Here is a 26,926-nt window from a genome sequence, read left to right on the forward strand (position 1 = left end):
AACTTCCCTTAGGCATTAAGTGGATTAAGCTCTAGATGAGTAAGATTTGTTATAGGGCAAAAGCTGACTGAACTTTTAGTAAAAACTATGATAATTCTTTAAGGATTGCCATGCAGCTCTCATAAAACAATCTGATATCATGACGTTACAGGCAGGTGACTCTGTCAACAACGTGACCAAGAACATGCCTACATGTTATGTAGAATTCATCAGGTACTTCAGACTCATTGGGGTTGGTTTGCTATAGGAACAGAGGTTCTTTACCTAGCAAGCTAAATGTTACCAGATATGGTAGAGGTTAGTAATGTTACACTGGTGGCCCAAAACTGAATTATTAGTACACATGATTGGTTGTGCTGAAATGATCACAGCTTTTCCTTATTTACGAATGTTTACTTACAAAGTGAACAGCCTGTATCACTTAGTAAGTCAACCATTTAATGACTATTTTAAATTTTAATGAAAAAGAGAAATGATCAAAATCAGCAGTCACAATTATATATTTATTTCCTTTTTTGTATATTCTTTATTTAATAAAAGAATTCAGGTTTTACAACAACTGCGTGTGTAACATCAATGTGCAAAGTATCAGCAGATGGAATACAGAAAAAATAAGAAAGGAGAGAATTCGGTTTTTAGTTTCTATTTTCCATGACTTGTTGCTGATTTATACAGTATATTGTTTAAAATTTTTATTGACACATTTAATCTTTACTGTTCATTAGTTTGACAGGTGTTCCATTTTCTGATACTACACGGCTCAAAAAAATTAAAGGAACACTTTGAAAACACATCAGATCTCAATGGAGAAAAATATCATGCTGGATATCTATACTGATATGGATTGGGTAATGTGTTAGGAATGTAAGGATGCCCCATTGTTTGATGGAAATTAAAATTATCAACCTACAGAGGACTGGATTCAAAGACACCCCAAAAATCAAAGTGAAAAAATGATGCAGCAGGCTAGTCCATTTTGCTGAAATTTCATTGTATTAACTCAAAATGGTACTCTGTAGTTTGTATGGCCCCCACGTGCTTGTGCCTGACAACATCGGGGCATGCTCCTAATGAGACGATGGATGGTATCATGGGGTATTTTTTCTCAGATCTGGACCAGGGCATCACTGACCTCCTGGACAGTTTGTGTGCAACCTGGCTGCGTCGGATGGACTGAAAGATGATATCCCAGAGGTGTTCTATTGGATTTAAGTCAGGGGAGCATAGGGGCCATTCAATGGTATCAATTCCTTCATCCACCAGGAACTGCCTGCATACTCTCGCCACGAGGCCGGGCATTGCCGTGCACCAGGAGGAACCCAGGACCCACTGCACCAGCGTAGTCTGACAATGGGTCCCAGGATTTCATCCTGATACCTAATGGCAGTCAGGGTGCCATTGTCTAGCCTGTAGAGGTCTGTGTGTCCCTCCATGGAAATGCCTCTCCAGACCATCACTGAACCACCACCAAAGCAGTCAAGCTGAATGATGTTACAGGCAGCATAACGTTCTCTGATTAACAACCCCCTCTGCTCCCTAACTGACCAGATCAATATCCCAGGAGTCTTGACGTCTTGATGCTATACTCTTATTAAAAAGTATTCCTTTAGTTTATTTGAGCAGTGTTAATTTTTTGGTAATGAAAAATAACATGAAAATCGTAAATGAATAGGTTAAAAAAATCTTTAGATGAGATAAACACCAGCATGTAAACATATTGGACAACAGTTATAAAATTCATATTATCCAGAGTGTATCTGCCAACAATAATTTATAATCAAAAGAAAGCAAAGTAAAAAAAAATATACATGGTATACACAAAATCAGTTCCCTGGAGCAATATTTTGGGGAATTCTGGAGGGTTGTTCTTGGCAGTGAAAGTGTTTTTTTCCTGCTGCAAAAGAGAGACTATCTGATAATATATCTTTTATGAATTTCTGAGTGGTTTGATTGTACACTTTAGATACCAACCAGTCTTTCTTCACCCTGTTATAAGAATATCTGTACCTCGATGTTCCCACTTTTTCAATATGAGTAAGCTTTGTTACCAAGTCTTGCAAGCATTTAGTGTTCTTGTTATGATCTAGAGCAGCCAGTTGAGATTGAGCAACCATGGCATCTAGATGGAAATGGTGCCCTTTGGAATGATACTTGAGGGACATTCTGTTGTATACTTCTAGGCTATCAATATGGGAAAAATGTGACAGATGTTGGAGATCACAGAGAAGTTGGGGGTTCTGCACAATTTCTTTTAGTTTTTGATGAGCAGCAGAACCCAAGGTAAGCCACTCATATTTTTTTTCCTCCTCAGCTGATACTGGCGGGTGTTGACAGGAGTGGTACATACTGTTGCCTGGCCACTGGTGAACATTTGCTGAGTGGTATATAATCGACAACCATTTTTCTTTCAGTAGTTCCGAGTTATGATGGCATGTCATGGAACACCACCAGAGATGTTTTTTTGCCAGTGGAACCCAATGAGCCAGTTGACCCATGTTTCTTGATTTGCTGGCAGCAAGTAATTTGGAACCTACTGACTTTGCAAAATGCCAAACATCAAATTCATGCTTTATTGATTGGTAATTCTGTTGCAATGTTTTCCTTATTCCAATGTGTCTGTCTGTTGATATTACCTTTATGTTCACATCCTCAGCTAGCAGACGTTCTAAAGCTATTTTGAAAGCTTTGTTTTCTAAGGCTACAGATGCTAACCCTGGCTGAAACTGCTCCACTTGAAAGTCCACAATCTTCTCGCTTTCAGCCTCCATCAAAGTATATGTGCAATATTTTGCACTACATCCAGAAGGTTCACACTGACTGACTCCTGCTAGGGCAACAGACTTGTCTCCTAGGGACTTTATGACAGACAGTCTTTCCTGTTGCCAGTGGTAATTGATAGTTGGAAATATGATATTTTGTTGGTACTGACAATGAGTGGTTTTAGAGATGCCAGGCATAGAGAGATTGTCAAAAAATGTGGTCATTTTTTGATAGTTTGATCCACTGCACACAATTGCAGCAGACAGCAGCAAATTTCCAACCGGCATTCTTCCAATAAAGGGCTGACTTGCCCAGAGTCTATGTTTGTGATTATTCGAACAGAAACCACTGACCACGAGAGCTGAACCAACCATATATTTGTGTAGTTTGATGATTGTCCCAGAGCAGCCACTCACTGCTATGCATTTTGAGTTCCAGAGCAGCTCATCCAGACAAGACTGAAATACTAAAAATTTTTTTTCTGTAGCGTAGTCCGTTTTACCAGGGACATCATGGAGTAAAACAAAAGAGGAGTCAGGATTGTTTGGATCCACAAACAAATCTTCCTTCTCTGAAAAAGTCTGTATATAACGGTCCTCTTCCTTAACAGTAGGCCTGTAGCTCTCATCGAGTAGCAGAGGTTCAAAATTGTCTTCAGGCTCACAATCCATCAAAAGTTGTCCAGTATTATTTGTCCCTTTTCCTAAAAAGGTATGGAAAGGGGCAGACTCAGACAGATGAGGAACACTTTGGGAGTCCAAAGCCCTGCTTTCCGGAAAGGAGTATTGCCAAACATCACATTGTAATTTAATCCCTGTGTGTTGTCCAACTGTTGACTCTTGTTTAACAGGCAAGCACTGTAAAGCAGGGAGTTCTACAAGATTGCACTGAATACCTACAGAATAGTAATCCTTTCTGCTGCATACTTGAGTCTTTTTGTTGGATGTACCAAATCTTTTCTCGAACTGGGTAGCTTTATGTTTTTTTGTGTTGATAGGATCCATAAAGGTCCCCACTGTTCTTGTGCTTCTGGAACTGTATTTACGCTTTAATGGAGGCATTTGTGGCTGAGATGGGTTGGAGACTGTCAGAGTACTTTCTCCACTGGTTTCGATCTCACATTCTGCATGCTCAGTCTCACCCATGTCAAAAAAAAGGAGTTCAGAAATAGAACCTGAGACCTCAGTTGAAAAAATGTTTTTTGCAATGGATACATCAGCAGTAATTTCTTGAGCAATACCGGAAATGGATGCTGATGTTTCCCCAGGTGGCTCTACTTCAAGACGCATACGTTTAACGTAACTGTGGTCCAGAGATGGAGAGGCAGGCCTCTGTGGCTCCTTAAGCGAATATGGAGTGGGGAATGCATCCTTTTTAAGGTATCTGTTTGGGCCTCTTTGTTCATAGTCACTTTCAGTGAAGTGTCTTGAACATATTCGGTAGCCTCCTGTTTTAGATCCTAAAATTTTGTTTGTTAGCTCCTCGATTGTATGCTCCTCATAATGAATTTTTCTTAACCATTTGGCAATCATATCTGGGTTTCTTGGAAATACATGCAGGGTCACATCTTGATCCTTTTCTCGCCAAGAAAAAGTACATGTTTTCACCATACAGCTTGGCATTCTGAAATACAAAATATACATTTTAAAACCTAAAAAGTGGTTCAGAAGGTACAACATTTTTAAGAATATAAATATAATCATATATATAATATAATAAATGCTCACGCTCAACAATGTAGTGGTAAATCAAAACTAAACGTCAGGGCTCAGTTACGTCAAACTTTGACAAAATAGTGGAAAAAATTGCACCCGCTACCAACAACTGTTAAAAACAACGAATAGCCAAAGATTCTCCCTCTAAGGCTGGCCATACATTACACAATTTTCTTGAGATTTTTGGTTTAGATTTACCAAAAACCATATAATAGGAGGTCAAACCTAACAACACTTTCAATTGTATCCAATTAGGAAGTCCCTTGCACTACATAGTTGAAGGTAAATTTAAAGGAAATTGGGCAGAAAATTGTATAGTGTATGGCCAGCCTTAATTCACAAAAACCTTGGCCTGTTGGAATCATTTCCAAACAACTACAGAGTTTCAACAAATGTCGTCTACCTTTAATCCCAACAACGATCCTGGCACCCCTAACTAACTGACCGATATTAGAAGAATACACCACATACACGACCCACGCATTGAGATGGTGGTTTTCCACCCTTGTAATGACATGACCATACATTATGAAGCCCACACTGAGGGACAGGAGACAGCGCATATCCCTCTCCCTTTTTTCTTTTTTCCTTTCTCTCTTTCTTCCCTCCTCTTCCACCTTTCTTATTTCCATCTCTTCTCTTTTCTGGGGTCCCCTGATTACTGGATTATTCAAGTAATGGGAGGACAGCATTGGCCACAGTGCAAATAGTTGAACTTGGTATTGCCCTATTGCAGTTGATGCCTCCGCTAGCTTGATAATGGAAATTGCAGTTTAGATCGGGGACCTATAGGCCATCACAAGTTTCTAGGACCTTCTGTAATGATCTCAATGACCATTGTTGTCCATGTTCCTTTAACTTTAAGAGACTTGATTTGTTATCATATAAGAATGTCATATGCCCTACTCTGTTATTTTGACCAATAGTTGCATTGCAAATATCCTTGATGTATACCTTATTTATACGTTGCAGTACTTTACCTGTATTTGCTGTTATATTCCAATAAAATTTGTTTGGATAAAAAACAAAAAAATTAATAGCTATGTCAAGTAAATAGCAGTTACAACATAAACAATCACAAAGCTAGTGCATACATAACTAGTATAAAAAAAAACCCACACAGGAGGGTGCAAAAGCCTAGTGCATTACCTAGAATTTATTGTGAAAAACAAAAGTGTGGCAAATGGGTACTCACAGATGTAGAAGAACAAAAGGCATTAAAATTAAGAAGCACAATCCTTGTGCAGGAATTGCGTAGTCAGACAAGTGATACTGTAGTGCTGGCGCAGTTTAGGGGTGCGTCCCCCTCTTCAGAGCTGAGCTAACCAGCAAACACTAATGGGCAAATATATATAGTCCCCAATGCACCTGTATGCCACCCACACAGGGACATGACCTGAGTCACAGACTAGGTCATAGGTCAGCCCACATCTGTATTATTATCTGTAATAATATATATTTGGATGTAATAACAAGTCATGGCATACTGTCAATATGCGGGGTCCCAAGAAAAGATGATGAACAATGAGTAGACCCCCAATCCGCCCTTGCCTAGCTCTACAAAGATCCAATCGTGGGAGCAATGGCTACTACAATGCAAACCCTACTTCCCACACCGGCGGGAGTACATCATACCATCATTTCCAGTTTCTCTGTATGGCAACATTGTACTCTCTTCCTGGAGCTGACTCTGGTGTGAAAGAAGATCTTTAACCTCCAGTATAGCTTATCCAGGCTGATTTGAAAGGGAATCTGCCTGTTTTTACCTTTTATAATTTGAAGGTCCTACCAAGGATGTGAGAGTTTGTCCAGCTGGTTCATGGTGGAAGATTGCACAGTTTTCACTATAATGAGTTTACGCAAGATAGATCCAGGCTTTTGTGGGTGTTGAAGATCATTTACAAACTTGTTTGTGGTTATTGGACTTATAGTAGCACTACTGACTACTATTAAGACATTTTTTTGCCTTAATGCACTCTCTGCATTAAGGTAAAAAATGTCCCAGTAATTTTATTATCCCCTCACCCCCCCCCTTCCTTTGTAGCTGTTATCTAATCAAGTGTTGTGCCTGTCTGCTGCTGCACCAGTCTCTCTCCCTCCTCACAGGACTTTGGCTCCTGCTGCTGCTGAGGAGGGGGTTGGGGGCTGAACCATGTTTTGTTGTCTATGGACACACACAGCATGACTTGGGAACGAGCCTGCAGGTATGCCCCCATAGGAAGCCATATACTAGGGTGACACACACAAAAGAGGAAAAACCAAAAGTGCCAGTGGAGGACCCCTCAAGTGGAGGTTCAAGGCCTATTCTGTGCAATACCATTGCACAGAGCAGGTAAGTAGAACATTTATTTTTTTAGAAGGAAAAATAGTATTTATAACGGCTTTAACAGAAATATAAGCAGAAGCTCTGACGAAGTTATACACAATAAAATATAATCTACTCTTCACATCAATGTTTTCACCAAGAACCATGGGCGTGGAGGGAAAGCGGGCTGTAGGGGGGTTTCCTCACCACATTTCCCACTAAGAGGTTGTGACAGTGTGGCGACCTGTCACAGTGTAGAAAAGATATTTAACTCGGGATTCTCAACAAGGCAGGTTGAGGGGCTACAGGGTACCTGCTTAATACAGAGGAAACTGGCTTTTCACTTTCCTCATTTGTATGTAAAGTCCATTTTGGGACCTGGAGCCTGGAGATTTCAAAGTGATTTGGGAGGGATGAAATCTCCAAACCTCGGACCAGGTTGGGGAGTGGCCAGGAGACTGTTTGTTCAGGTGTTTGTGGGCTTCTTCTGGAGTCAGGACCAGGGTTCTGGGCTCCACCTTCCCGAGGAGTCCATGTGGGTGCAAGGGAGCAACCACAAGTGTGCATTGTGGCACAGAGAAGTCTGACAGAGCAGACAGAGGGCCCAAGCCTGTGAGCTAGAGAAGCAGGACTGCTGGGAAAGGGCGCTAACCCAGGTGCAGTGTGTTGCACGTGAATGGTCAAGAGGACCGAGGCATGAAGCCTGAGCAGCGGTGCAGCTAAAGAGAGACAGGAGGCTGAATCTATGTTTTTGTTTGCACTGATGGTGAATACCCCTGCGAGGGAAACCTATATTATATGGAACTTTCTTTTAAATAAAATTGGGCAAAAGTGGCCTTTAAAAAGAAGGAAGTGAATGACTGTGTGCTTCAAAAGCTCTACCCTTGGTGCTAATTCCCACAAGGTCCATAAACAGACAACATATGCAGTGCAGACCTTCTTCCCACTGCTTGGTATTCTGCAAAGCCCGCCAGTAATTACATTCACTTTTCAGACTCTACAACAGGTTCAATACATAAACAAACACCACTGCTGCTCAGAGATTGGAAGGCTACCACTCTGTTTCAACTGTTGACTCTCAAGCTTCACTAGGATTTAAATTCCATATTTCCACAAACAGAATCCAGGAAAGGATTAGAACACCAGGAGCCCTTCTTTCATACGGCACATACTGTAGCAACCAGATACTTCGATGCACTTTGCAATGTGGCGCCCAACAAGTAATTTGGTTGCTACTGTATGTGCTATTTGGAATAAAGTCTCCCGGTTCTCTAATCCTTTCATGGACTCTAGTCATACAGGTTTAGTACAGATGGATGAGAGACATGAGCATATTGCTTCTATTTCTTGGGAAATAATAGATATTATTGGGGAAATCCCAAAACTTACTTTATAGCCTTGGCAGTTATTAGCTCTTCTATAAAATAACGTAATCACAGCAAACCAGTAAATTTCCTTTGGATCCTGGGGGGGTAAGAATAAACACATCCTTAAAAGTTGTCATCATAAAAATTATCTTGCTTATATATTTCTAGTCAAAAAATGAAATGCTATCAAAAGATTTTAAACTGAAATATAATGGTATTGGCGTGGTTAAGGTGCGCACAGTTACCCACTAAAGTCAAGTGCAAGTGTTCCGGTAAAAGTGGAAGAAAGTACCCTGAAGGCTGAAATTGTATTGTACGCAAAAGCTAGCAGTCATGGATAATCCCAAAACACTTTAGATCACCTCCGAAACAATCCCATAATTGTTTGGACAATGGCATAAATATACACATGATTTCGCATTTCCAAGTAAGGGGCATGTGCACGTCCTACCCATGCCACCATTCGCAGCTGCGTCTGTCAATCATCGGGTCCCGGCCGGTGATTACTTGCCAGCGACCAGTGATTGTCAAGCATCTCAGACCAGGAGAACTGTTTGTAAATAAAACAGTTCTCCTCCCTGTCAGCTTGTGCACACTGCTTTGCATGGCTGTGCTGTGCACAGCCATGCAAAGCAGTGTGATTACAGTACAGCACCCATAGTAAGACACACCCAGAACACAGTTAACCCTTTGATTGCTCCTCATGTTAACCCCGTCCTGCCCAGTGCCATTAGTACAGTGTCAGTGCTTTGTTTTTAGCACTGATCACTGTATTGGTGTTACTGGGGATGTCTGGGACACCAAGTCAGTTGCCCCAGTGTCAGAAGCCTGCCGCAGTCCCGCTGTAAGTCGCTGATCGCTGCCATTACTAGTAAAATTTTTTTTTTAAAAATTCCAATATATATATATATATATATATATATATATATATTTGTAAACGCTATAACTTTCACATAAACAAATTAATTTACACTTATTATGATTTTGTTTTCTAGCAAAGACATGTAGCAGAATAAAATTTGGTCTAAATTTATCCCGAAATTTGATTTTTAGAATTTTTTTACTGGATATGTTTAATTGCAAAAAGTAAAAAATATTATTTTTTTTCTCAAAATTGTCGGTCTTTTTTTTATAGCACAAAAAATAAAAAATGCACATGCGATCAAATACCACCGAAAGAAAGCTCAATTTGTGGGAAAAAAGGACATAAATTTAATTTGCGTGCAGCATTGCATGATCACGCAATTATCAGTTAAGTTAGCGCAGCACTGTAATGCAAAAAATGGCCTGGTCAGGAAGGGGGGTAAATCCTCAGGAGGGCAAGTGGTTAAAGCGGAGTTCCACCTAAAAAATAAATAAATAAAAGTCAGCAGCTACAAAAACTGTAGCTGCTGACTTTTAAAATACAGACACTTACCTGTCCCTCGGTCCAGCGGTGATTTCACCACCGCTGGTTTCACCGGCCATCTTCTCTCCTTGGCGATGGCATCTTCAGTGTGGGCACCCGGCTCTGATAGCTTGCGGCTTCACAGCCGGTTGCCCACTGCACATGCGTGACATGTGCTGCGCTTTGTGAATGGCCCCGTAGTCTTCTGGGACCTGTCAGAAGGCTACAGGGAGAGAGGGGGAGAAGACAACTTCCGCTTCTGATTGCAGCGGAAGTGGGAGTGGGTACCTGTCAAATTAGGGTCCCCCCCTCACTTCCCAAAGGTGCCAATCCTTAATGGGGAGCGGGGGACAAAGGCTTTAAGCGGAGAATTCCCCTTTTGGGTGGAACTCCGCTTTAAGGCTCAGTAAAACTAGCAAAACATTTTTTGATATTGTTAATTCCATAAACTTTCACTATGTGAATGTGAAAAATCACAAAATGGACTGGTGTTACCAGAAAAGACATAACGAACCAATATGGGGCACTGGATGTACGGTAACTTAGTATACATGATCAAATCCAGAGAAAAAGGAATGAAAAAAAAAAGAAAAGAAAAAAAGAATATTAAGTAAACTAGAAAATCTACAATTTATGGGGAAATTGTGTAAAGTGTTCTTGCCTCCACCAGTAGTCTACAACTGGAGAGGGCGGAGTAGCTTTTGTCACTCTGCTGCCTGCTCAAACACCTGGGTTCCTATGGCAACTCACTCTACAGCAAGGGCAGAGAAGAGCATTTAAAAACAAACTGCTCCAACTTTCTCACTTCACCGGCAGTTACCATCTTCAAATGGTTGTAGTTTAAAAACTATAAATTCTACACCAAAGAGCTTTATATTGTGAGAATCACCAGACGCAGACCTACAATTTGATGCATAGTATGTTTCTGAAATATTAAAAATGAAGGCACAGTCACAGTTTAGAAATTGCCCTTCAAATTTGAGGTGGCTACAGTGGAGTTTCAATGAATGACAATGGGTGGCGTGAGTTGCAAACAAATGATCATATTGGAAAAACTATCAAGACCATGGCTTAACCGTGGACATTTTTAGTGGCAGCAGGGATAGCTGAACGTTTTGATATAAGATTTGTGTAGGTGGGCTTGAAAATGAGGGAGTGATGGCAGTTTAGAAATCATGTCCTGATTTTTCAGCTCACACTCTAGCTTTTGTCAGCTCCCACTTAGTTTTGAACATTCCGCCATTCATTCCTATGGGACCAATTTTACCACAAAAACGCTGATATTTTGTGAACCATTCCACAAAGTAATAGCACACCAATCGGGAACAATCCGCACGTTTCGGTATATTACTGTCTATGTAGTGTAAAAACTGTGGGAGGAGTTAGGGTGGTAAATTTGGCTATAATAATAAGAATATATATGTGATATAACAGTAAGTGGTCTTGCCATGCAAGAACACTTAATAAAGAAATCAATAATAAGGGGGTGGGGCACAAAGGGAGGAAGGAGGGAAGATTATATCTATACCGGAGAGGCCCCAGAAGGAACAGCTACAAAGGTTTTAAAATCAGAGGAAAACCTAAAATGGGAACAGACCGTACACATCAATTTGTGGAATTCAGTCTTGTCATTCTCCCGGGCTATCATGCATTCCAGATTAGGATCCAGATCGATCCTGTCTATTTCACAAGCCCAATCAGTCAATGAGGGCATAGATGTTTGCCGCCAATGTCTAGCAATAACTGAGAGGGGCTGCTGTAAGGTAATATCGAATCAAGCTTTTCTTGATTTGTCTATGGGAGCCTGGCAACATAGAAAGAACAGTTATGCAAGGTTCATTCGGGAATTTGTCCCCCACCAGGTTGTCATATAACTGTAGTATTTTATTCCAAAAGAGTAATTTGTGGGCAAGTGCCCCAAATCTGTGTCATGGTGCCAGGGGCCTGTAAACATCTCCAACATGTATGTAGCATGGTAGGGTCTATTCTATGTAGGAGAGTAGGGCATCGGTACCACCCAGACACGTAGTTACGTTCTTGGGCATGGGATGATATAGAAAGTTTACAGGAATGCGCCAACGTTTTCTTCCATTCCATGTTGTCAGGTAGTGTATGCAGTTCCCTTTCCCATTTAGAAAAGAATGGTGGTGGATCTGGACAAAATAACATTTAATGTGTGTTTATTCACCACAGCGTATAGCAGTGTGGCATAGTGCATTGCAACATACTGCAGTAGAGAAGTATTGCATGTCCAACAAAGTGTTGAGCAAACAAATGGGGTCATTAGGCAGTTTGGCTCTAAGGATCTAAAAGGAGCCACTGACAGAGGTTCTAACCAAAACTAAAAAAAAAACAAAATTCCACAATGACTATAGATACAGAGATAACTGAGAGCTGTGCCGGAGAAATAGCTGCAGAGTACAGCTGCACACCTCACTGCCTGTTTTTAAAACCAAACAAATAGCATTTGCACGTGATTGTGGGGCTTTTGCAGTGTTTCCCCATTTGCTTGAATGGATTGCGATTAGTCGGATAGTTTTTGGAAAGCATCATGATTATGGTAAGTAAACACCCCTATCCACTACCATTGTTGCTTAAGGGGATGTGGTTGGAGGACTCAGTTTGGAGGACACAGCTCAGCCCCCCCCAAATCCAAACGTAGCCTTCTGGAAAGGAAAAAAAAATGGTTTGGCTGGATGTGTACTTCATGGGCGAGTGTACAGCTATTATTGCTAGCCCTCTGCAAAGCAATATGTCACCGCCAGTTTTAACCCTCAAAATGCCATTCCACCATGCTGCAAACCACATGCGTACGAGCTCTGTTTACAGAACAGCATACTTTACTAGTATCTGTTAAAAATATTGTATAAATTGCTGAAAGAATTGTAAGCCAAATTAATTAACAATGAAAAAAAAAATGAATGTTGTCCCAGTAATATTTTGAAATATGAATAATATGTAAAAAAAAAAACATTTATTGCTGCTAATGGAATGAAGCTGACCACCTGCTCCTACCAAGACCATTTCACAGTATGTGATAGCAGCTGGGGGGACAAGAGTGGGCAGCCTGTTTGGGGGGGGGGGAGAACATATATAAAAGGGGTAAAATTGATGACAAGGGGGAGGGTGGGGGTGGTAGCAGTGAGGAAAGCTCTGTTGCTGCATTCACGAGGGGTCAGATAGATTTTATGCATTACAGGTATTAATATAACAGTGCTTTGTACCATATGGCAGATTCATATTAATCCCTACCCTCAAGGAGCTTACAATCTAGGGTCCCCATCTCTCATACCCATATGGAAGAAAAATATATTTGAAATATATTTGAAAAATATTCTTGCCAAATACATTGACATAAATTTGAAATGCTACAATTTTGGCCATATTCAATATATTTAAATATATATATACTTATATATTTATATATATATATATATATATATATATATATATATATATATATATATATATACACTGCATGTTGAAATGTGTTTTTATATATTCCAAAATATATGAAAAATATTTTTTTAAAAATAAACTTTCTAAATATATTCTTCAGATTTTTTTTAACATATAAAAAAGTAATTTTAACATATACTTTTACATATATTTGTAAAGGCATTCCAAAAATGTAGATTTGTATTTTTAAAGACATACAGTATATTTGAAAATGTATTTTTTTAAATATTTTTCATATATTTTGTAATAAAAACGCAATTCAACATTATATATATATATATATATATATATATATATATACACACACAGTATATATATTTATTGAAATATATTTTTAAATATATTGAATATGGCCAAAATAGTAGCATTTCAAATATATGTCAATATATTTGTGAAGAATATTTTTAAAATATATTTCAAATATATTTTTCTTCCATGTGGATACATACACATATTAAGGCCAAGTAGGACAGTAGTCAATTTACTTACAGCAAACTTTTTTTTTAGGCACTTCTATTAATATCTTTTACCCTTATACTTACTTGTGTCGTCACTTGATCCAGTGCGCTGCCCATCTTTTGTGGCTCTCTCTTCTCTCTCCCTGCATTCACAGGACATAGGCAGTAGCCACTGGCTCCCGCTGCTGTCAATCAAGTCCTGTGAGGAGGAAGCAGGGGACAGTGGTAAAGCCATGCTGTGTGTGTCAATAGATGCACATAGCTCAGCTCAGGAGCAAGCCCGCAGGTGCTCCCCCAAAGGAAAGGCTTCCTATGGGGGCGCATTGAGAAGAGAAGGAGCCTAGTTGACAAGGACCCTATAAGAGAAGGTTCGGGGACGCTCTATACCAGGGGTCTCCAAACTTACTAAACAAAGGGCCAATTTACTGTCCTTCAGACTTTAGGAGGGCCGGAGTAGCAAGTGGGAGTAGAAAATGTCTCAGTGTCAGTAGGAGTAAAAAAAATTACATAGTGCTGTAGCCAGTCGAAGGAGGAATAGTGTCCAGCCATTAGTATTAGTTGGAGGAACAGTGCCCCATCATTGGCATTGGTGGGAGGCATAGTGCCCCATCATTGCTGTCAGAGCGACAAATCGTGCCCCATAATTGGTGTCAGTGGGAGGAATAGCACCCCATCATTGGTGTCAGTGGGAGGAATAATGCCCCATCATTGGTGACAGTGGGAGGAATATTGTCCCATCATTGGTATTAGTAGGAGGAATATTGTCCCATCATTGGTATTAGTGGGAGGAATAGTGCCCCATCATTGGTATCAGTGGAAGGAATATTGTCCCATCATTGGTATTAGCGGAAGGAATAGTGCCCCATCATTGGTATTAGTTAGAGGAATAGTTCCCATCATTGGTATTAGTTGGAGGAACAGTGCCCCATCATTGGTATCAGTAAGAGGAATAGTCCCCATCATTGGTATTAGTGGGAGGAATAGTGCCCCATCATTGGTGTCAGGGGGAGGAATAGTGCTCCATCATTGGTGTCGCTGGAAGGAATAGTGCTCTATAATTGGTGTCAGTGGGAGGAATAGTGCTCCATCATTGGTGTCAGGGGGAGGAATACTGCTCCATCATTGGTGTCAAGGGGAGGAATACTGCTCCATCATTGGTTTCAGGGGGAGGAATACTGCCCCCATCATTGGTGTCAGGGGGAGGAATACTGCCCCCATCATTGGTGTCAGGGGGAGGAATACTGCCCCCATCATTGGTGTCAGGGGGAGGAATACTGCCCCCATCATTGGTAGGAATAGTGCCCCATCATTGGTGTCAGGGGTAGGAATAGTGCCCCATCATTGGTGTCAGGGGGAGGAATATGCCCCATCATTGGTGTCAGGGGGAGGGATTGTGCCCCATCATTGGTGTCAGGGGTAGGAATAGTGCCCCATCATTGGTGTCAGGGAGAGGACTAGTGCCCCATCATTGGTGTCAGGGGGAGGAATAGTGCCCCATCATTGGTGTCAGGGGGAGGAATAGTGCCCCATCATTGGTGTCAGGGGGAGGAATAGTGCCCCATCATTGGCGTCAGTGGGATGAAGAGTGCCCCATCATTGGTATCAGAGGAAGGAATAGTGCCCCATCCTTGGTATTAGTTGGGAGGAATAGTACCTAATTGTTTATATCTGTGGGAGGAATTGTGCCCCATCATTGGTGTCAGTGGAAGGAAAAATGCCCCATAGTTGTTGCCAGTGGAAGAAAAGGTGCCTCCTTGTTGGTATCAGTGGTAGGAATAATACCCGAGGGTCGGATAGAGGCAAGCAAAGGGCCGCAATCGGCAGTTTGGAGACCACTGCTCTATACAATTCCTTTGCATGGAGCTGGTAAATATAAAACTGTTATTTTAATTAAAAAATACTTTAAAATCACTACTGCTAAAAATGTGTGATTTTGCCCCAAAAAAGCTTTTTCAAGCATCACACATCTCTTTGCATTTTCTTGTCACTGTAGTCGAAATTGAACGTTGAATCGCCTCCACTAATGATTAAAACTTGAACAAACGTTCTTAAAACAGACATTTCTATTAGCTTATGGCCAGCTTTAGGCCTCATGCCCACGGGCACATGTTTCTTTGCCTTGGACACACAGCTAAAGCTGCCAGCTACCCAAATAAAAGAATGGCTGTAAGCCCCTTTCACACAGGCGTTCCGTATGTCTGATTTTCATCTGTTTACAGATGAAAAACGGACACCCATGTATTTCTATGGATTAGCGGATGTAAACAGATAGTCTGTATCCGTTAACATCTGTTTTTTTTTTAATGGAAGAAAAACCTGTTTTTCTTCCATAAGAAAAAAATGAAAGGGACAAAAACGGATGTAGACGGTTGAAAACGAATGAAAATCGGATGTAGATGGATGAAAACTGACTTAAACAGATGAAAAAACTGATGTAAACGAATGTAAACTGATCTGTTTTTTTCATCAGTTCAGTCACATTTTTTCAAAGAAAAAACGGAACACCTGTGTGAAAGGACCCTAACAGAGGGGGAAAAAACAGAAACAGAAGACATAATGCAGCCACCACATCTAATGATTGGCAAACTGCAATATATTACTTTTTTTAACCATTTCAAGTCTGGACACTTTCACCCCCTTCCAGTCCAGGCCAATTTTCAGCTTTCAGTGCTATCACACTTTGAATGACAATTGCGCGGTCATGCAACACTGTACCCATATGAAGTTTTTAAAAATTTTTGGAGACATAAAACTTTATTTTGGTGGTATTTATTCACCACTGGGATTTTTATTTACTTGCTATATAAATGAAAAAGTCCAAAAATTTTGAAAGAAAAAGTGTTTTTCTTATAAAAATTTGCAAATAAATAATCTTTCTTCATAAATATCGGTCTAAATGTATTCATCTATCTTTTTAGTTAAAAAAAAAAAACCAAATTAGTTTATAACCAAAAATTATAATTTTTAATTTACTTTTTTACATTTTTATTTTATATTATTTGTTTTAACATACTATTTACACTAATTGCTTTTACACCCATAAAGGCTGTAAAAGCAATCATTTCTCCTTCTCTCTGACTGCATTCTTGCAGCCATTGAGAAATACTGTGCGAGCTGTGATTGGTCACAGCTTGTCACATGGTACAAGGCTGTTGTGAATAGCCTTGTACCATGTGACCTCTGTGATCATTCACAGATTTCACTAGTAGTAAGCACTGATGTCAGGAAGTGACATCTTGCTTACTACTATTTATGTGATCACTGATTGGCCAATCAGTGATCACATGGATCAGGATCTCACACAGAGGTCCCATGCAGCGATCTGTGGACACAGCGGGCACCGATCGTAATGCCTTGCTCTCCCAGGGAGTATGCACTGGAAATGGATGTGGGGGGGGGATGTTTAGAAACGTCCACCCGCTTCGGCAGCGCTCCCGTCCAGCTGTTTATCAACATCAGCTGGATGGGAAGAGGTTAATACCACATTGACTTTTGAGAGATTTCCTTTCACTTCCTGTTTTGGTTATGGAACAGGGAATAAAGGGAAACAGTGATGGGAAAAAAAATGATAGGGATTACAATTCTTCCTTTAAGGCTCCATGTACACTGCAGCTGATAAACTCGCGTTTAGGAGCTTTTCTGCGTTTTTTTCAGCAGCCCCTGAACTCTCCCTAATGTTTTCCTATGTGTCCATGTACACTATGTCGTTTACAGGCAGTTGAGTTTACGTCATTTTTTTGAATGCACCAAACTTGTGTTCAGGAGTAGATTTTATCAGCGTTTCAAACGCCAAATGCTTGTAAACGCAGCTAACTGCGTTTATAAGCGCTTGCGTTTGGAAATTTTTTTTAACTCTTCCATTTCCAGATGCTGTCCAGAGCCTTTTTTCATCATGAAAAATACATGCAAAGCGTTTTCCCGGTACTCAAATGGACCTGGTACACCATACTTTGAGGTTTTGCATGAAAGAAAATATGTTAGACACTGCTGCAATCATTTCTGCACAGAAATGAGCTGGAACGCATCCAAACACCACAAAAAAAAAGAGACAGCTAATCTCAACAAATACTGTTCTCTGCTTCTGCTCTATTTCTCTCAAAATGTCTGAGATAATTAATTTTTTACTGTTTTTCTGGGCAGTTCAGAAGGTCTCCTGAGGTTATCTTTAAAAAACGCTTCTAAACGCAAACGCTTCTAAACGCGCATAAATGCGGTATGCAAACGCAGCTAAACAGATGTTTTTTAACCTATGTTTTCCGGTAGTCAGTTTCCATCGTTCAGAAATGTCCCATATACATGGAGCCTTATGCTGCAAAGGGGAGAGTACGTATGCCACAAAGAGGGAACAATATTCCTTGCTGTCATGTTCAGCGGGCAGCTAATCTCAACAAATACTGCTCTCTCTGCTTCTGCTCTCTCTATTTCTCACAAAGTTTCTGAAATAGTAAATTTTTTTACTGTTTTTCAGTGCATTCTGGGCATTTTAGAAGGTCTCCTGAGGTTATCTTTAAAAAACACTTCTAAACGTAAAAGCTCATAAACGCGCATAAATGCGGTATGCAAACGCGGCTAACAGACGTTTTTTAACCTACGTTTTCCGGCAGTCAGTTTCCATCGCTCAGAAGTGTCCCGTGTACATGGAGCCTTACCTTTAGTTCTGATGTAAAGCAGCCCATTAAAAATCAGTAGGTTTCTAACACACAAAAAAGTCCCAATTATCAGAAGTCCGAAGCACTACACACTGTTCCAGGTCAGTCCACTGATGATCCAAAACTGTCCGGAGCCGGTCCAGCTTGTACTGCAGAACATCAGAAGTAGAGGGCAGATGCCCGCACACGCACGTTATGAATTAGCGCCATTGGCATGAAACGCGTCAACATTTGCTCTCTCTGTGTTATTTGGATTTTTTGCAATAAAGTTTACGGATTTTATTGGAACCAGTGTGCAATCATCCACCTTCTACTTCTGATTTATCAGACGTTTATTTATTATTTTACTTCCCATTTATCAGACATGTCACCAAATTTTTGTTGGAATGACAAATGGTGTGTTGCCTACTTGACTCCATGTGAATGTATAATGAGCCCTCCCATCAACGCCCCCCCCCCCCATTTCCATACCCCCTCCTTATACTAAATAAATGAGACTGCACTCTGTCCATGAATGTATGGTGCAAGTGTTCTGTGCATCTGGGTGCAACTGGAACCCAGCCAGCCGCTGCTCCCAATCTGTCATCCGTGTGGAGGGCGGCTCCCTGAACAGACACTGGAGTATAGGGAGGAGAACATAACAGGAATCAGTCCAGCTAGAGAGTACTGTGGAGGATCGGGTCAGGAAATCTTCTTTTCAATGCCCCTTAGGTTGGCCATACATTATACCGGGGGTGTCCAACTATAGCCCTCCAGCTGTTGAAGTACTACAAGTCCCATCATGCCTCTGCCTCTGGGTGTCTTGCCTGTGGATGTCAGAGTCTTGCAAGGCCTCATGGGACTTGTAGTTCCTCAACACCTGGAGGGCCATAGTTTGGAGACCCCTGCATTAAACAATTTGCATGAGATTTTTGCTTTATATTTACCAAAAGCCATATAATAGGAGATCAAACCTAAACAACTCTTTCAGTTGTATCCAATTAGGCAGGCCCCTACACTACACAGTTGAAGGTAAATCTAAAGGAAATTGGGCAGAAATTGGACAGAGAATTGTAAGAAAATTGTATAGTGTATGGCCAGCCTTAGACCTAAATGTGCAATTAACCCTTGCTGTATGGGTACAAACCCACTGCAGGGGACCATTTTTGAGTTTCCCAGAGTTGGGCTTTAAAATGTTACTAAACCCAGGACCCTGCATTCACTATATCTGGTCTCCCACAGTACACAGAACATGGAAACGCAATTATTTTAGTAAATATAAACTGCTAAATGCCTTTTCTCATCAGCAGTTGGAGCAGTCTTGTGACTTCTATCAGTGTCCAGCTGAGCACTGGTTAAAACTTGTAGGAGGAGTTTTCTTTCTGCTCTGGGAGGATGCAAATCCTCTGACCTCTGTCTGGACAGTGCTAATTGGCCCTGTGCTGATCACATGCACCCTCCCCCAAATAAAACCCTCTCTAGCAATACACACCAAACTGAGCATGGGCAGAATAGCTACGGGTTCAGTCTGTCTTATCAGGAGATAAGACGTGGACATCTGAACAAGAGGAGGATCAGAGAAGTCAGGATCAAAAGGCCTTTTTACACAATGTGGAGGATTAACCCCTTAGGTACCACAGTGAGTATAACAAGCATGCTTTACTGCATATACAGACTGATTTTACTGTTGTGGGTTTAGTAACACTTTAAGCGTATGACACAGATTCACCTTTCTGTTGTATTTACGATCAGACAGTAAGCCTATCAACAATACAATTGTGTATGAAATCGTCACCTTTAAGCTGATCATACACTATACAATCAGATTGTACAATCTTCTTTAGATCTACCAACTCCATAGTGCAAGCACATACTTCAACCAATCCAAATTGTGTGGACAGATTAGTTATGTCCTCACAGGACATAGTTTTGGAAAATATAAATCTGATTGTATAAAGATTGTAGGGCTAGATTTAAATATGTATGGAGAGTGTACAATCTGATCGTAGAGGATACGGCCAGCCTTTTCTAGCTGTGTATCCAGAAGCACATCAAAGCACTGCTATCTACATGAAGATTTCACTACACCTTCCATATACAATACAGCCTGGCCACATCCCACAACCCCCTGTGTTAATAATCTACCCGACCATAAATGATTCATGACCTCCTTCCAGCAGATCCTCCAATTCATAGGTGCCACCCGACACTATCGCCACCATACAGCTGCCTGCAAGGGGGTCTGGCTGCAGACGGGAGCTCCACTTTCGACAGGAAACATGTGACCTCCACTCTACAATTTGTTTAAAAAAATTAGCTTTAATGTAACACATAACTAATAGCTGCAGACAGTGGAGGTCACATGTTTCTGTTGAAAGTGGAGCTCCAGTCGACAGCCAGACCCCTCTGAGGGGGTTTGGCTGCCGACTGGAGCTCCACTTTCAACAGAAACATGTGACCTCCACTCCACCATTTGTTAAAAAAATGAACTTTAATGTAACAAACAACCAATAGCTGCAGACAGTGGAGATCACGTGTTTCCTGTTGAAAGTGGAGCTCCAGTCTGTAACCAAACCCCTCTCGCTGTCTGTGCTGCCCCTTCCTGGTGGATGACACCAGTTCCCTTTTCACTCCGCCCATTTTTGGTTGGTCACACCGCCCACGTGTCTTGTCTCTCCTCCCATCTCGGCTGTCGCCCCGCCCACATGCCTTGTCACTCTGCCCGTCTTCGCTTTGTCACACCGCCCACGTGTCTTGTGTCTCCTCCCATCTCAGCTATCGCCCCGCCCACATGCCTTGTCTCTTCTGCCATCAATGTTGTGTCACCCCGCCCACGTGCCCTGTCTCCTCCCATCTCCGATGTTTTAGTCGTCCACTCCCCCGTATCCCCTCCCATCTCCGCTCTTTCACCCCGCCCACATGTCCTGTCTTCTCCCATCTTCACTATTTCACCCTGCCCACTCCTCTGCTTCCCCTCCCATCACTGCTGTGTTTCCCGCCCACTTCTACTCTCTCCCCTCCAATCCATGTGTCGCCCCGTCCTCTACCCCTGTGTCTCCGCCCATCTCTTCTGTGTTACCCTCCCTAACCCCGCCCATAGACGGGCGGAAGCGGAAGAACTGTGTACTTTGTGTATTGTACTGTGTCTGCTGTCAGTGTAGTTTTTGTGTGAGGGGATAGAGATGGCTGCTCAGCTGCCCCCCATTCCTCAACAGTTCAAGTCCATCCAGCATCATCTGAGGACAGCCCAAGAACATGACAAGAGGGACCCTGTGGTGGCCTATTACTGTGAGTAATGCCCCTGTCCATTCAGCTCAGTCTGGGCTCCTATGGTGATTCGTCTGGTCAGCACGCAGCGGTTGTCAGGCTGAGATATACGAGTCTGCTTTATGCTGTCCCCCAGCCAGCCTCCTGTATGGTATCCAAGCTCCAGTGTAAACAATGGTCACTTTTTTGTGTCTGGAATATTTTCTGCGACTTCTGGTGCCTATACCGTACATCAGGATTGTGCGTTGGAGACATGATCGGGTCTAGCCATTAACAACCCCAAGTATAGCAGATCAATACAGCCTTCATTTCTTATTGTACTACTCTAGGAAAAATTCCCCCCTCCTATTTTGAATAGCGTACCAGAGGGTTATAACCCCTGTCAGTTTGTGGCCATCTATATTCCATTATGGAAGATTTACCTTCACTTCCTGTCCCAAAGCCAAAACAGGAAGTAAGAGGAAATCCCCCCCAAAGTAGGAAAAATCCCAAGTTGTCATCAGAACTAGTGTCCCCATTGGAAGTTTTCCCCTCTTTGTCTGTTATGGTGACAACCGAAATTTCAGGATTTTCTTTTACAGCTAACGTTGCTGTCTGAAGAGCAATCTGTGTTCAGTTAGCTCTTCAGAGAACATCTGGCAGGCGGTAGGGGACATATTGCCCCTTAAACTCCAAACTAGTGCATTGCACTGCACACAGATTTGGATGGCCTCATTCAGTTGAATTGGTTGTGTTCAGAAAGTGGTACTGCCCGCTGAACATGACAGCAAGGTTATTTTTCCCTCTTTGTGGCATACGTACTCTCCGCTTTGCAGCATAAGGCTCCATGTATACGGGACATTTCTGAACGATGGAAACTGACTACCGGAAAACACAGGTTAAAAAACGTCTGTTTAGCTGCGTTTGCATACCGCTTTTATGCGAGTTTATAAGTGTTTGCGTTTAGAAACGTTTTTTAAAGATAACCTCAGGAGACCTTCCAAAATGCCCAGAAAAACAGTAAAAAATTAATTATCTAAGACATTTTGAAAGAAGCAGAGAGAGCAGTATTTGTTGAGATTAGCTGTTTTTTTGTGGTGTTTGGATGTGTTCCAGCTCATTTCTGTGCAGAAATTTTTGCAGCAGTGTCTAACATATTTTCTTTCATTCGAAACCTCAAAGTATGGTGTACCAGGTCCATTTGAGTACTGGGAAAATGCTTTGCATGCATTTTTTATGATGAAAAAAAGGCTCTGGACAGCATCTGGAAATGGAAGAGTTAAAAAAAAATTCAAACGCAAACGGTTTTAAATGCGTTTTGCTGCGTTTACAAGAGTTTGAACCGCTGATAAAATATACTCCTGAACGCAAGTTTTCTGCATTCAGAAAAATGACTGAAAACGACTGTAAAGGACATAGTGTACATGGACACATAGGAAAATATTAGGTAGAGTTCAGGGGCTGCTGAAAAAATCATGAGCTCCTAATCATGAGTTTATCAGCTGCAGTGTAAATGAGCCCTTGCTTTCACTTTTGGTGATAATTATTTTCATACAGGATTTATACAGCGGCAACAGTTTACACAGCGCTTTACAATATAAAATATAAGGGGGACAGTACAATTACAATGCAGTTTGATACAGAAGGAATTGGAGGATCTTGCTCCCTGAGCTTACAATCTAAATGGACAGGCAGGTGGTAAAAAAAGGTAATAGCTGCAGGGGATGATCTGATGGAGGTGACTCAAGTATAGTTCTTAGGTGGAGGTGGGGTAGGCTTCCCTGAATAAATGAGTTTTCAAGGATCGCCTAAAGGGGGACATGGTAGGAGCTAACCAGACATACTGGGGCAGGGAGTTCCAGAGGATTGGAGAGGCTTTGGAGAAGTCCCGGAGGCGAGAGTGGGAGAAGGTAACAGGAACTGGAAAGCAAGGAGGTCTTGGGAGGAGTGGAGAGGATGGTTTCACTTATGGTTAGTTAACGATATTAGATTGTTTTTTGCACTTATAGCGCCACTCTTATGGGTATTCATTTGACTCTCTGCCCCCCTCCCTTGAGACAATACTGGTGCCTCATGATTGGCTCAGCGCTGTCATGTGGGCTTAGGAAATCATCCATAGAGTGATTCAAACTCTTACATGTGAGTTTGGAGTTTATGTAGGACTTCCTTTCCCTGGTACTGAGAGTCCAGATGCAGTGGCATGGGAGCAAGGGAAGGAGTGTATATATTACAGGGGAGAGCGTCATATTAAACCATTGCATTAAAAAAAAAACTTTCAAAATGCTAGTTAAGCAGAGAACAAAAACAAATAGCTGTGTACATAATCTACAAAAATCCATTCATCAGCATCCATTAATGAAGAGGGTTCTGGCTATCAGTCAGAAGTTGCATGCGGGTGCAAAGACTAGTTGTTGCGATAGAGCGATTGACTTGCTAGTGTGCAGTGCTGGAGAGGCTTATGATGTGATACTATAGAAACCTATTAGAAATGCAAGGCTTCTGTTGTTGACTTGATACGAAAAATTTAGCTAGCCTTTCAGGCTGACCTTCTTGCTTCAGCACTTTAAGCCATTGACTTGAACAGGCATTCAGGAGTTTTGACATTGTCCTATAACTTCAAATGCATGTTTTTTCTTGTTTGCGAAACCCAGAAACTGTCAATTAATGGACATTTTGAGGAGGTTAGCCATGACAATGCCTGTATTTCTCTCATGACAGGTTAGCTTTAAAGAGCAACTTCACCTGCAGTGAAGTTGTCCTTTAAAGAATATGTAAACCCGACCTTTCATATCCCTGATATACTATATTGTCAAAAGTATAGCGACACCCCTCCAAATAATTGGAGTCAGGTGTTCCAATCACCTCCATGGCCACAAGTGTATAAAATCAAGCACCTAGGCATGCAGACTGCTTCTACAAACATTTGTGAAAGAATGGGTCGCTCTCAGGAGCTCAGTGAATTCAAGCATGGTGCTGTGATAGGTTGCCTCCTGTGCAATAAGTCCATACGTGAAATTTCCTTGCTACTAAATAATCCACAATCAACTGTTAATGGTATTATAACAAAGTGGAAGCAACTGGGAACAAGAGAAACTCAGCCACAAAGTGGTAGGCCACGTAAAATGACAGAGCTGGGTCAGTGCATGCTGAAGCGCACAGTGCACAGAAGTCACCAACTGTCTGCAGAATCAATAGCTAAAGATCTCCAAACTTCATGTGGCTTTTAGATTAGCACAACAACAATGCATAGAGAGCTTCATGGAATGGGTTTCCATGTCCGAGCAGCTGCATCCAAGCCTTACTTCACCAAGTGTAATGCAAAGCATCGTATGCAGTGGTGTAAAGCAAGCTGCCACTGGACTCTAGAGCAGTGGAGACGTGTTATCTGGAGTGACAAAACACGCTTCTCTGGCAATCCGATGGACATGTCTGGGTTTTGCGGTTGCCAGAAGGGTACTTGCCTGACTGTATTGTGCCAAGTGTAAAGTTTGGTGGAGGGGGGATTATGGTTGGGTGTTGTTTTTCAGGGGTTGGGCTTGGCCCCTTAGTTCCAATGAATGGAACTCTTAAAGTGGAGTTCCAGCTAAAAATAAATTAATAGTCAGCAGCTACAAAAACTGTAGCTGCTGACTTTTAAAATACAGCCACTTACCTGTCCCTCGGTCCAGCGGTGTCCTCACCACAGCTGGTTTCACCGGCCACCTTCTCTCCCTGGTGCCAGCATCTTCAATGTGGGCACCCGGCCGTGACAGCTTGCGGCTTCACATCTGGGTGCCCTCTGTGCATGTGCAAGAAGCACTGTGCTTTGTGAATGGCCTCATAGTCTTCAGGGACCTGTCACGTGTCCCAGAAGACTACGGGGGGGGGGGGGGCGGAGGTAGGTCAACTTCTGCTTCCAATCACCTAAGCGATCGCAGCGGAAGTGGGAGCAGGTACCTGTCAAATTCAGGTACCCCCTCCCTCCCCAAAGGTGCCAATCCTTAGTGGGGAGCAGGGGACAAAGTCTTAAAGCAGAACCTCCCGTTTTGTGTGGAGCTCTGCTTTAAGGTGTCAGCATACCAAGACATTTTGGACAATTTCATGCTCCCAACTTTGTGGGAACAGTTTGGGGATGGTCCCTTCCTGTTCCAACATAACTGCGCACCAGTGCACAAAGCAAGGTCCATAAAGACATGGATGAGCGAATTTGGGGTGGATTAACTTGACTGGTCTGCACCTCAACCGTATAGAACACCTTTGGGATGAGCGGAGACTGCGAGCCAGTCCTTCTCGTCTGACGTCAGTGCCTGACCTCACAAATCTGTTTCTGGAAGAATGGTCAAACATTCCCATAGACACACTCCTAAACATTGTGGACAGCCTTCCCGGAAGAGCTGAAGCTGTTATAGCTGCAAAGGGTGGGCCAACTCAATATTGAACTCTACAGACTAAGACTGGGATGCCATTAAAGTTCTTAAGCATGTAAAGGCAGGCGTCCCAATACTTTTGGCAATATAATGTATGTGCCTGCTGTACCATGTACTTGTATGAGTAAATATCCTGTTCTCTTTGTACTGCTTCCTTTGTGTATCTCTGGTGTCCCTGCCAGTCCCTCTTCTTTCCTAATAAAAACTGGCCACACTAGGCAGGAGAGCACAGCGTGGTCAGTTCTCTAGCTGTGCTGAGAACTCAGCCTGCTCTTTTCCAATGATCAGACTTGTCCTGACACCAGAGGCGTAGCTAGGGGGGGCAGGGGGGTACATATGTACCCGGGCGCCAAAATGAGGTCACTGCAGCGGCTGCAGCAGACGTGTCATCTGATACGTCTGCCATCCACAGTGAGTTATGAGAAGAGAGAGGAGCCATCCGGGAGAGGAGCGGAGAGGAGGGCAGTGAGCCGGCCATGTGCCGGAGGGGAGAGCTGAGCTGGGTGAGTAGTGCCATGGATGAAGGGGGGGGGGGCAATGTGATTGGCATGGGGGGGTGTCTACAGGGACCATATGAAGCGGGGGGGGGTGTGTCATGGGGTGGCCGTTCGTCCCCGGGTGCAATATATCCTAGCTACGCCTCTGCCTGACATCCCCCCCCCCCCCCTGCACAGTCATTCACTGGGAAGGTCAGTGTACTGTTTTTTTTTCTCCTCCCCTAGCTCTCTGAGCTCCTTATGCAGCTAGGAACAGAGATTATGTGATCGCATATAAAAAAAAGTAAAATTATTATATAAAGTATTTTTTTTTTATCTATACACAAATATTTTGCCTTTCATTTCTGTTTTAAATTGAATGGGATGTTTTACAATGTCAGGTTTCACATAGAATTTAAGTAATTTCCACCCACCAGCATGAGTAAATTTGTTTTCCCCTTCACAATGGATGAGACTGTGGAATGCACTTGCATTAACAATAGGAGGTGGCTGGGGCATTTTCTTTGTAAAACCTGTCGAACCCTGCCCTCAGTTTTTTCAATTAGGACCCATGCTCAGAAGACATTTATGTGATTAGCAAGACATACCTGACAAAAAAGTAGGTCTGCATGTGCCAAGAGTCTGCATACATAATTACAATATATACATATGCTGATTAAATCTGTTTTTTTTTCACAGTTTATCACAGGTATAATGAT

At 42.1% G+C, this 26,926-nt stretch overlaps 2 protein-coding genes across 4 annotated transcripts in view; one reads left to right on the forward strand and one right to left on the reverse strand.

The window, feature by feature from the left end:
* Positions 1-482: 482 nt before the first annotated feature.
* LOC149465233 (uncharacterized) lies at positions 483-20,337 on the reverse strand. 3 transcript variants are annotated; one of them, XM_089673506.1, is made up of 3 exons: positions 20,247-20,337; positions 8,170-8,244; positions 483-4,383 (listed from the first exon to the last, which is right to left on the reverse strand). In XM_089673506.1, exon 3 carries the CDS (start codon positions 4,380-4,382, stop codon positions 1,824-1,826), a length of 2,559 nt encoding a protein of 852 aa, XP_089529632.1. In that variant the 5' UTR covers position 4,383; positions 8,170-8,244; positions 20,247-20,337; the 3' UTR covers positions 483-1,823. The 3 variants fall into 3 exon arrangements, with proteins under 3 accessions (XP_089529632.1, XP_089529631.1, XP_089529633.1); XM_089673505.1 differs by having other exon boundaries at positions 20,230-20,337; XM_089673507.1 differs by lacking the exon at positions 20,247-20,337 and adding an exon at positions 13,536-15,607.
* Positions 20,338-21,166: 829 nt separating this feature from the next.
* Positions 21,167-26,926, forward strand: part of VTA1 (vesicle trafficking 1) — a 339,129-nt gene continuing 333,369 nt past the window's right edge. Inside the window, exon 1 of the mRNA XM_089673508.1 lies at positions 21,167-21,367. Coding sequence (XP_089529634.1) covers positions 21,262-21,367 — 106 coding nt within the window. The 5' untranslated portion in view covers positions 21,167-21,261. The remainder of the gene's footprint in view (positions 21,368-26,926) is intronic.

The sequence above is a fragment of the Staurois parvus genome, unplaced genomic scaffold (genome assembly GCF_062004578.1).
Source record: "Staurois parvus isolate SC_StPar_1 unplaced genomic scaffold, SC_StPar_1.0 ptg000139l, whole genome shotgun sequence".
In the NCBI taxonomy this organism is placed as follows: Eukaryota; Metazoa; Chordata; class Amphibia; order Anura; family Ranidae; genus Staurois; species Staurois parvus.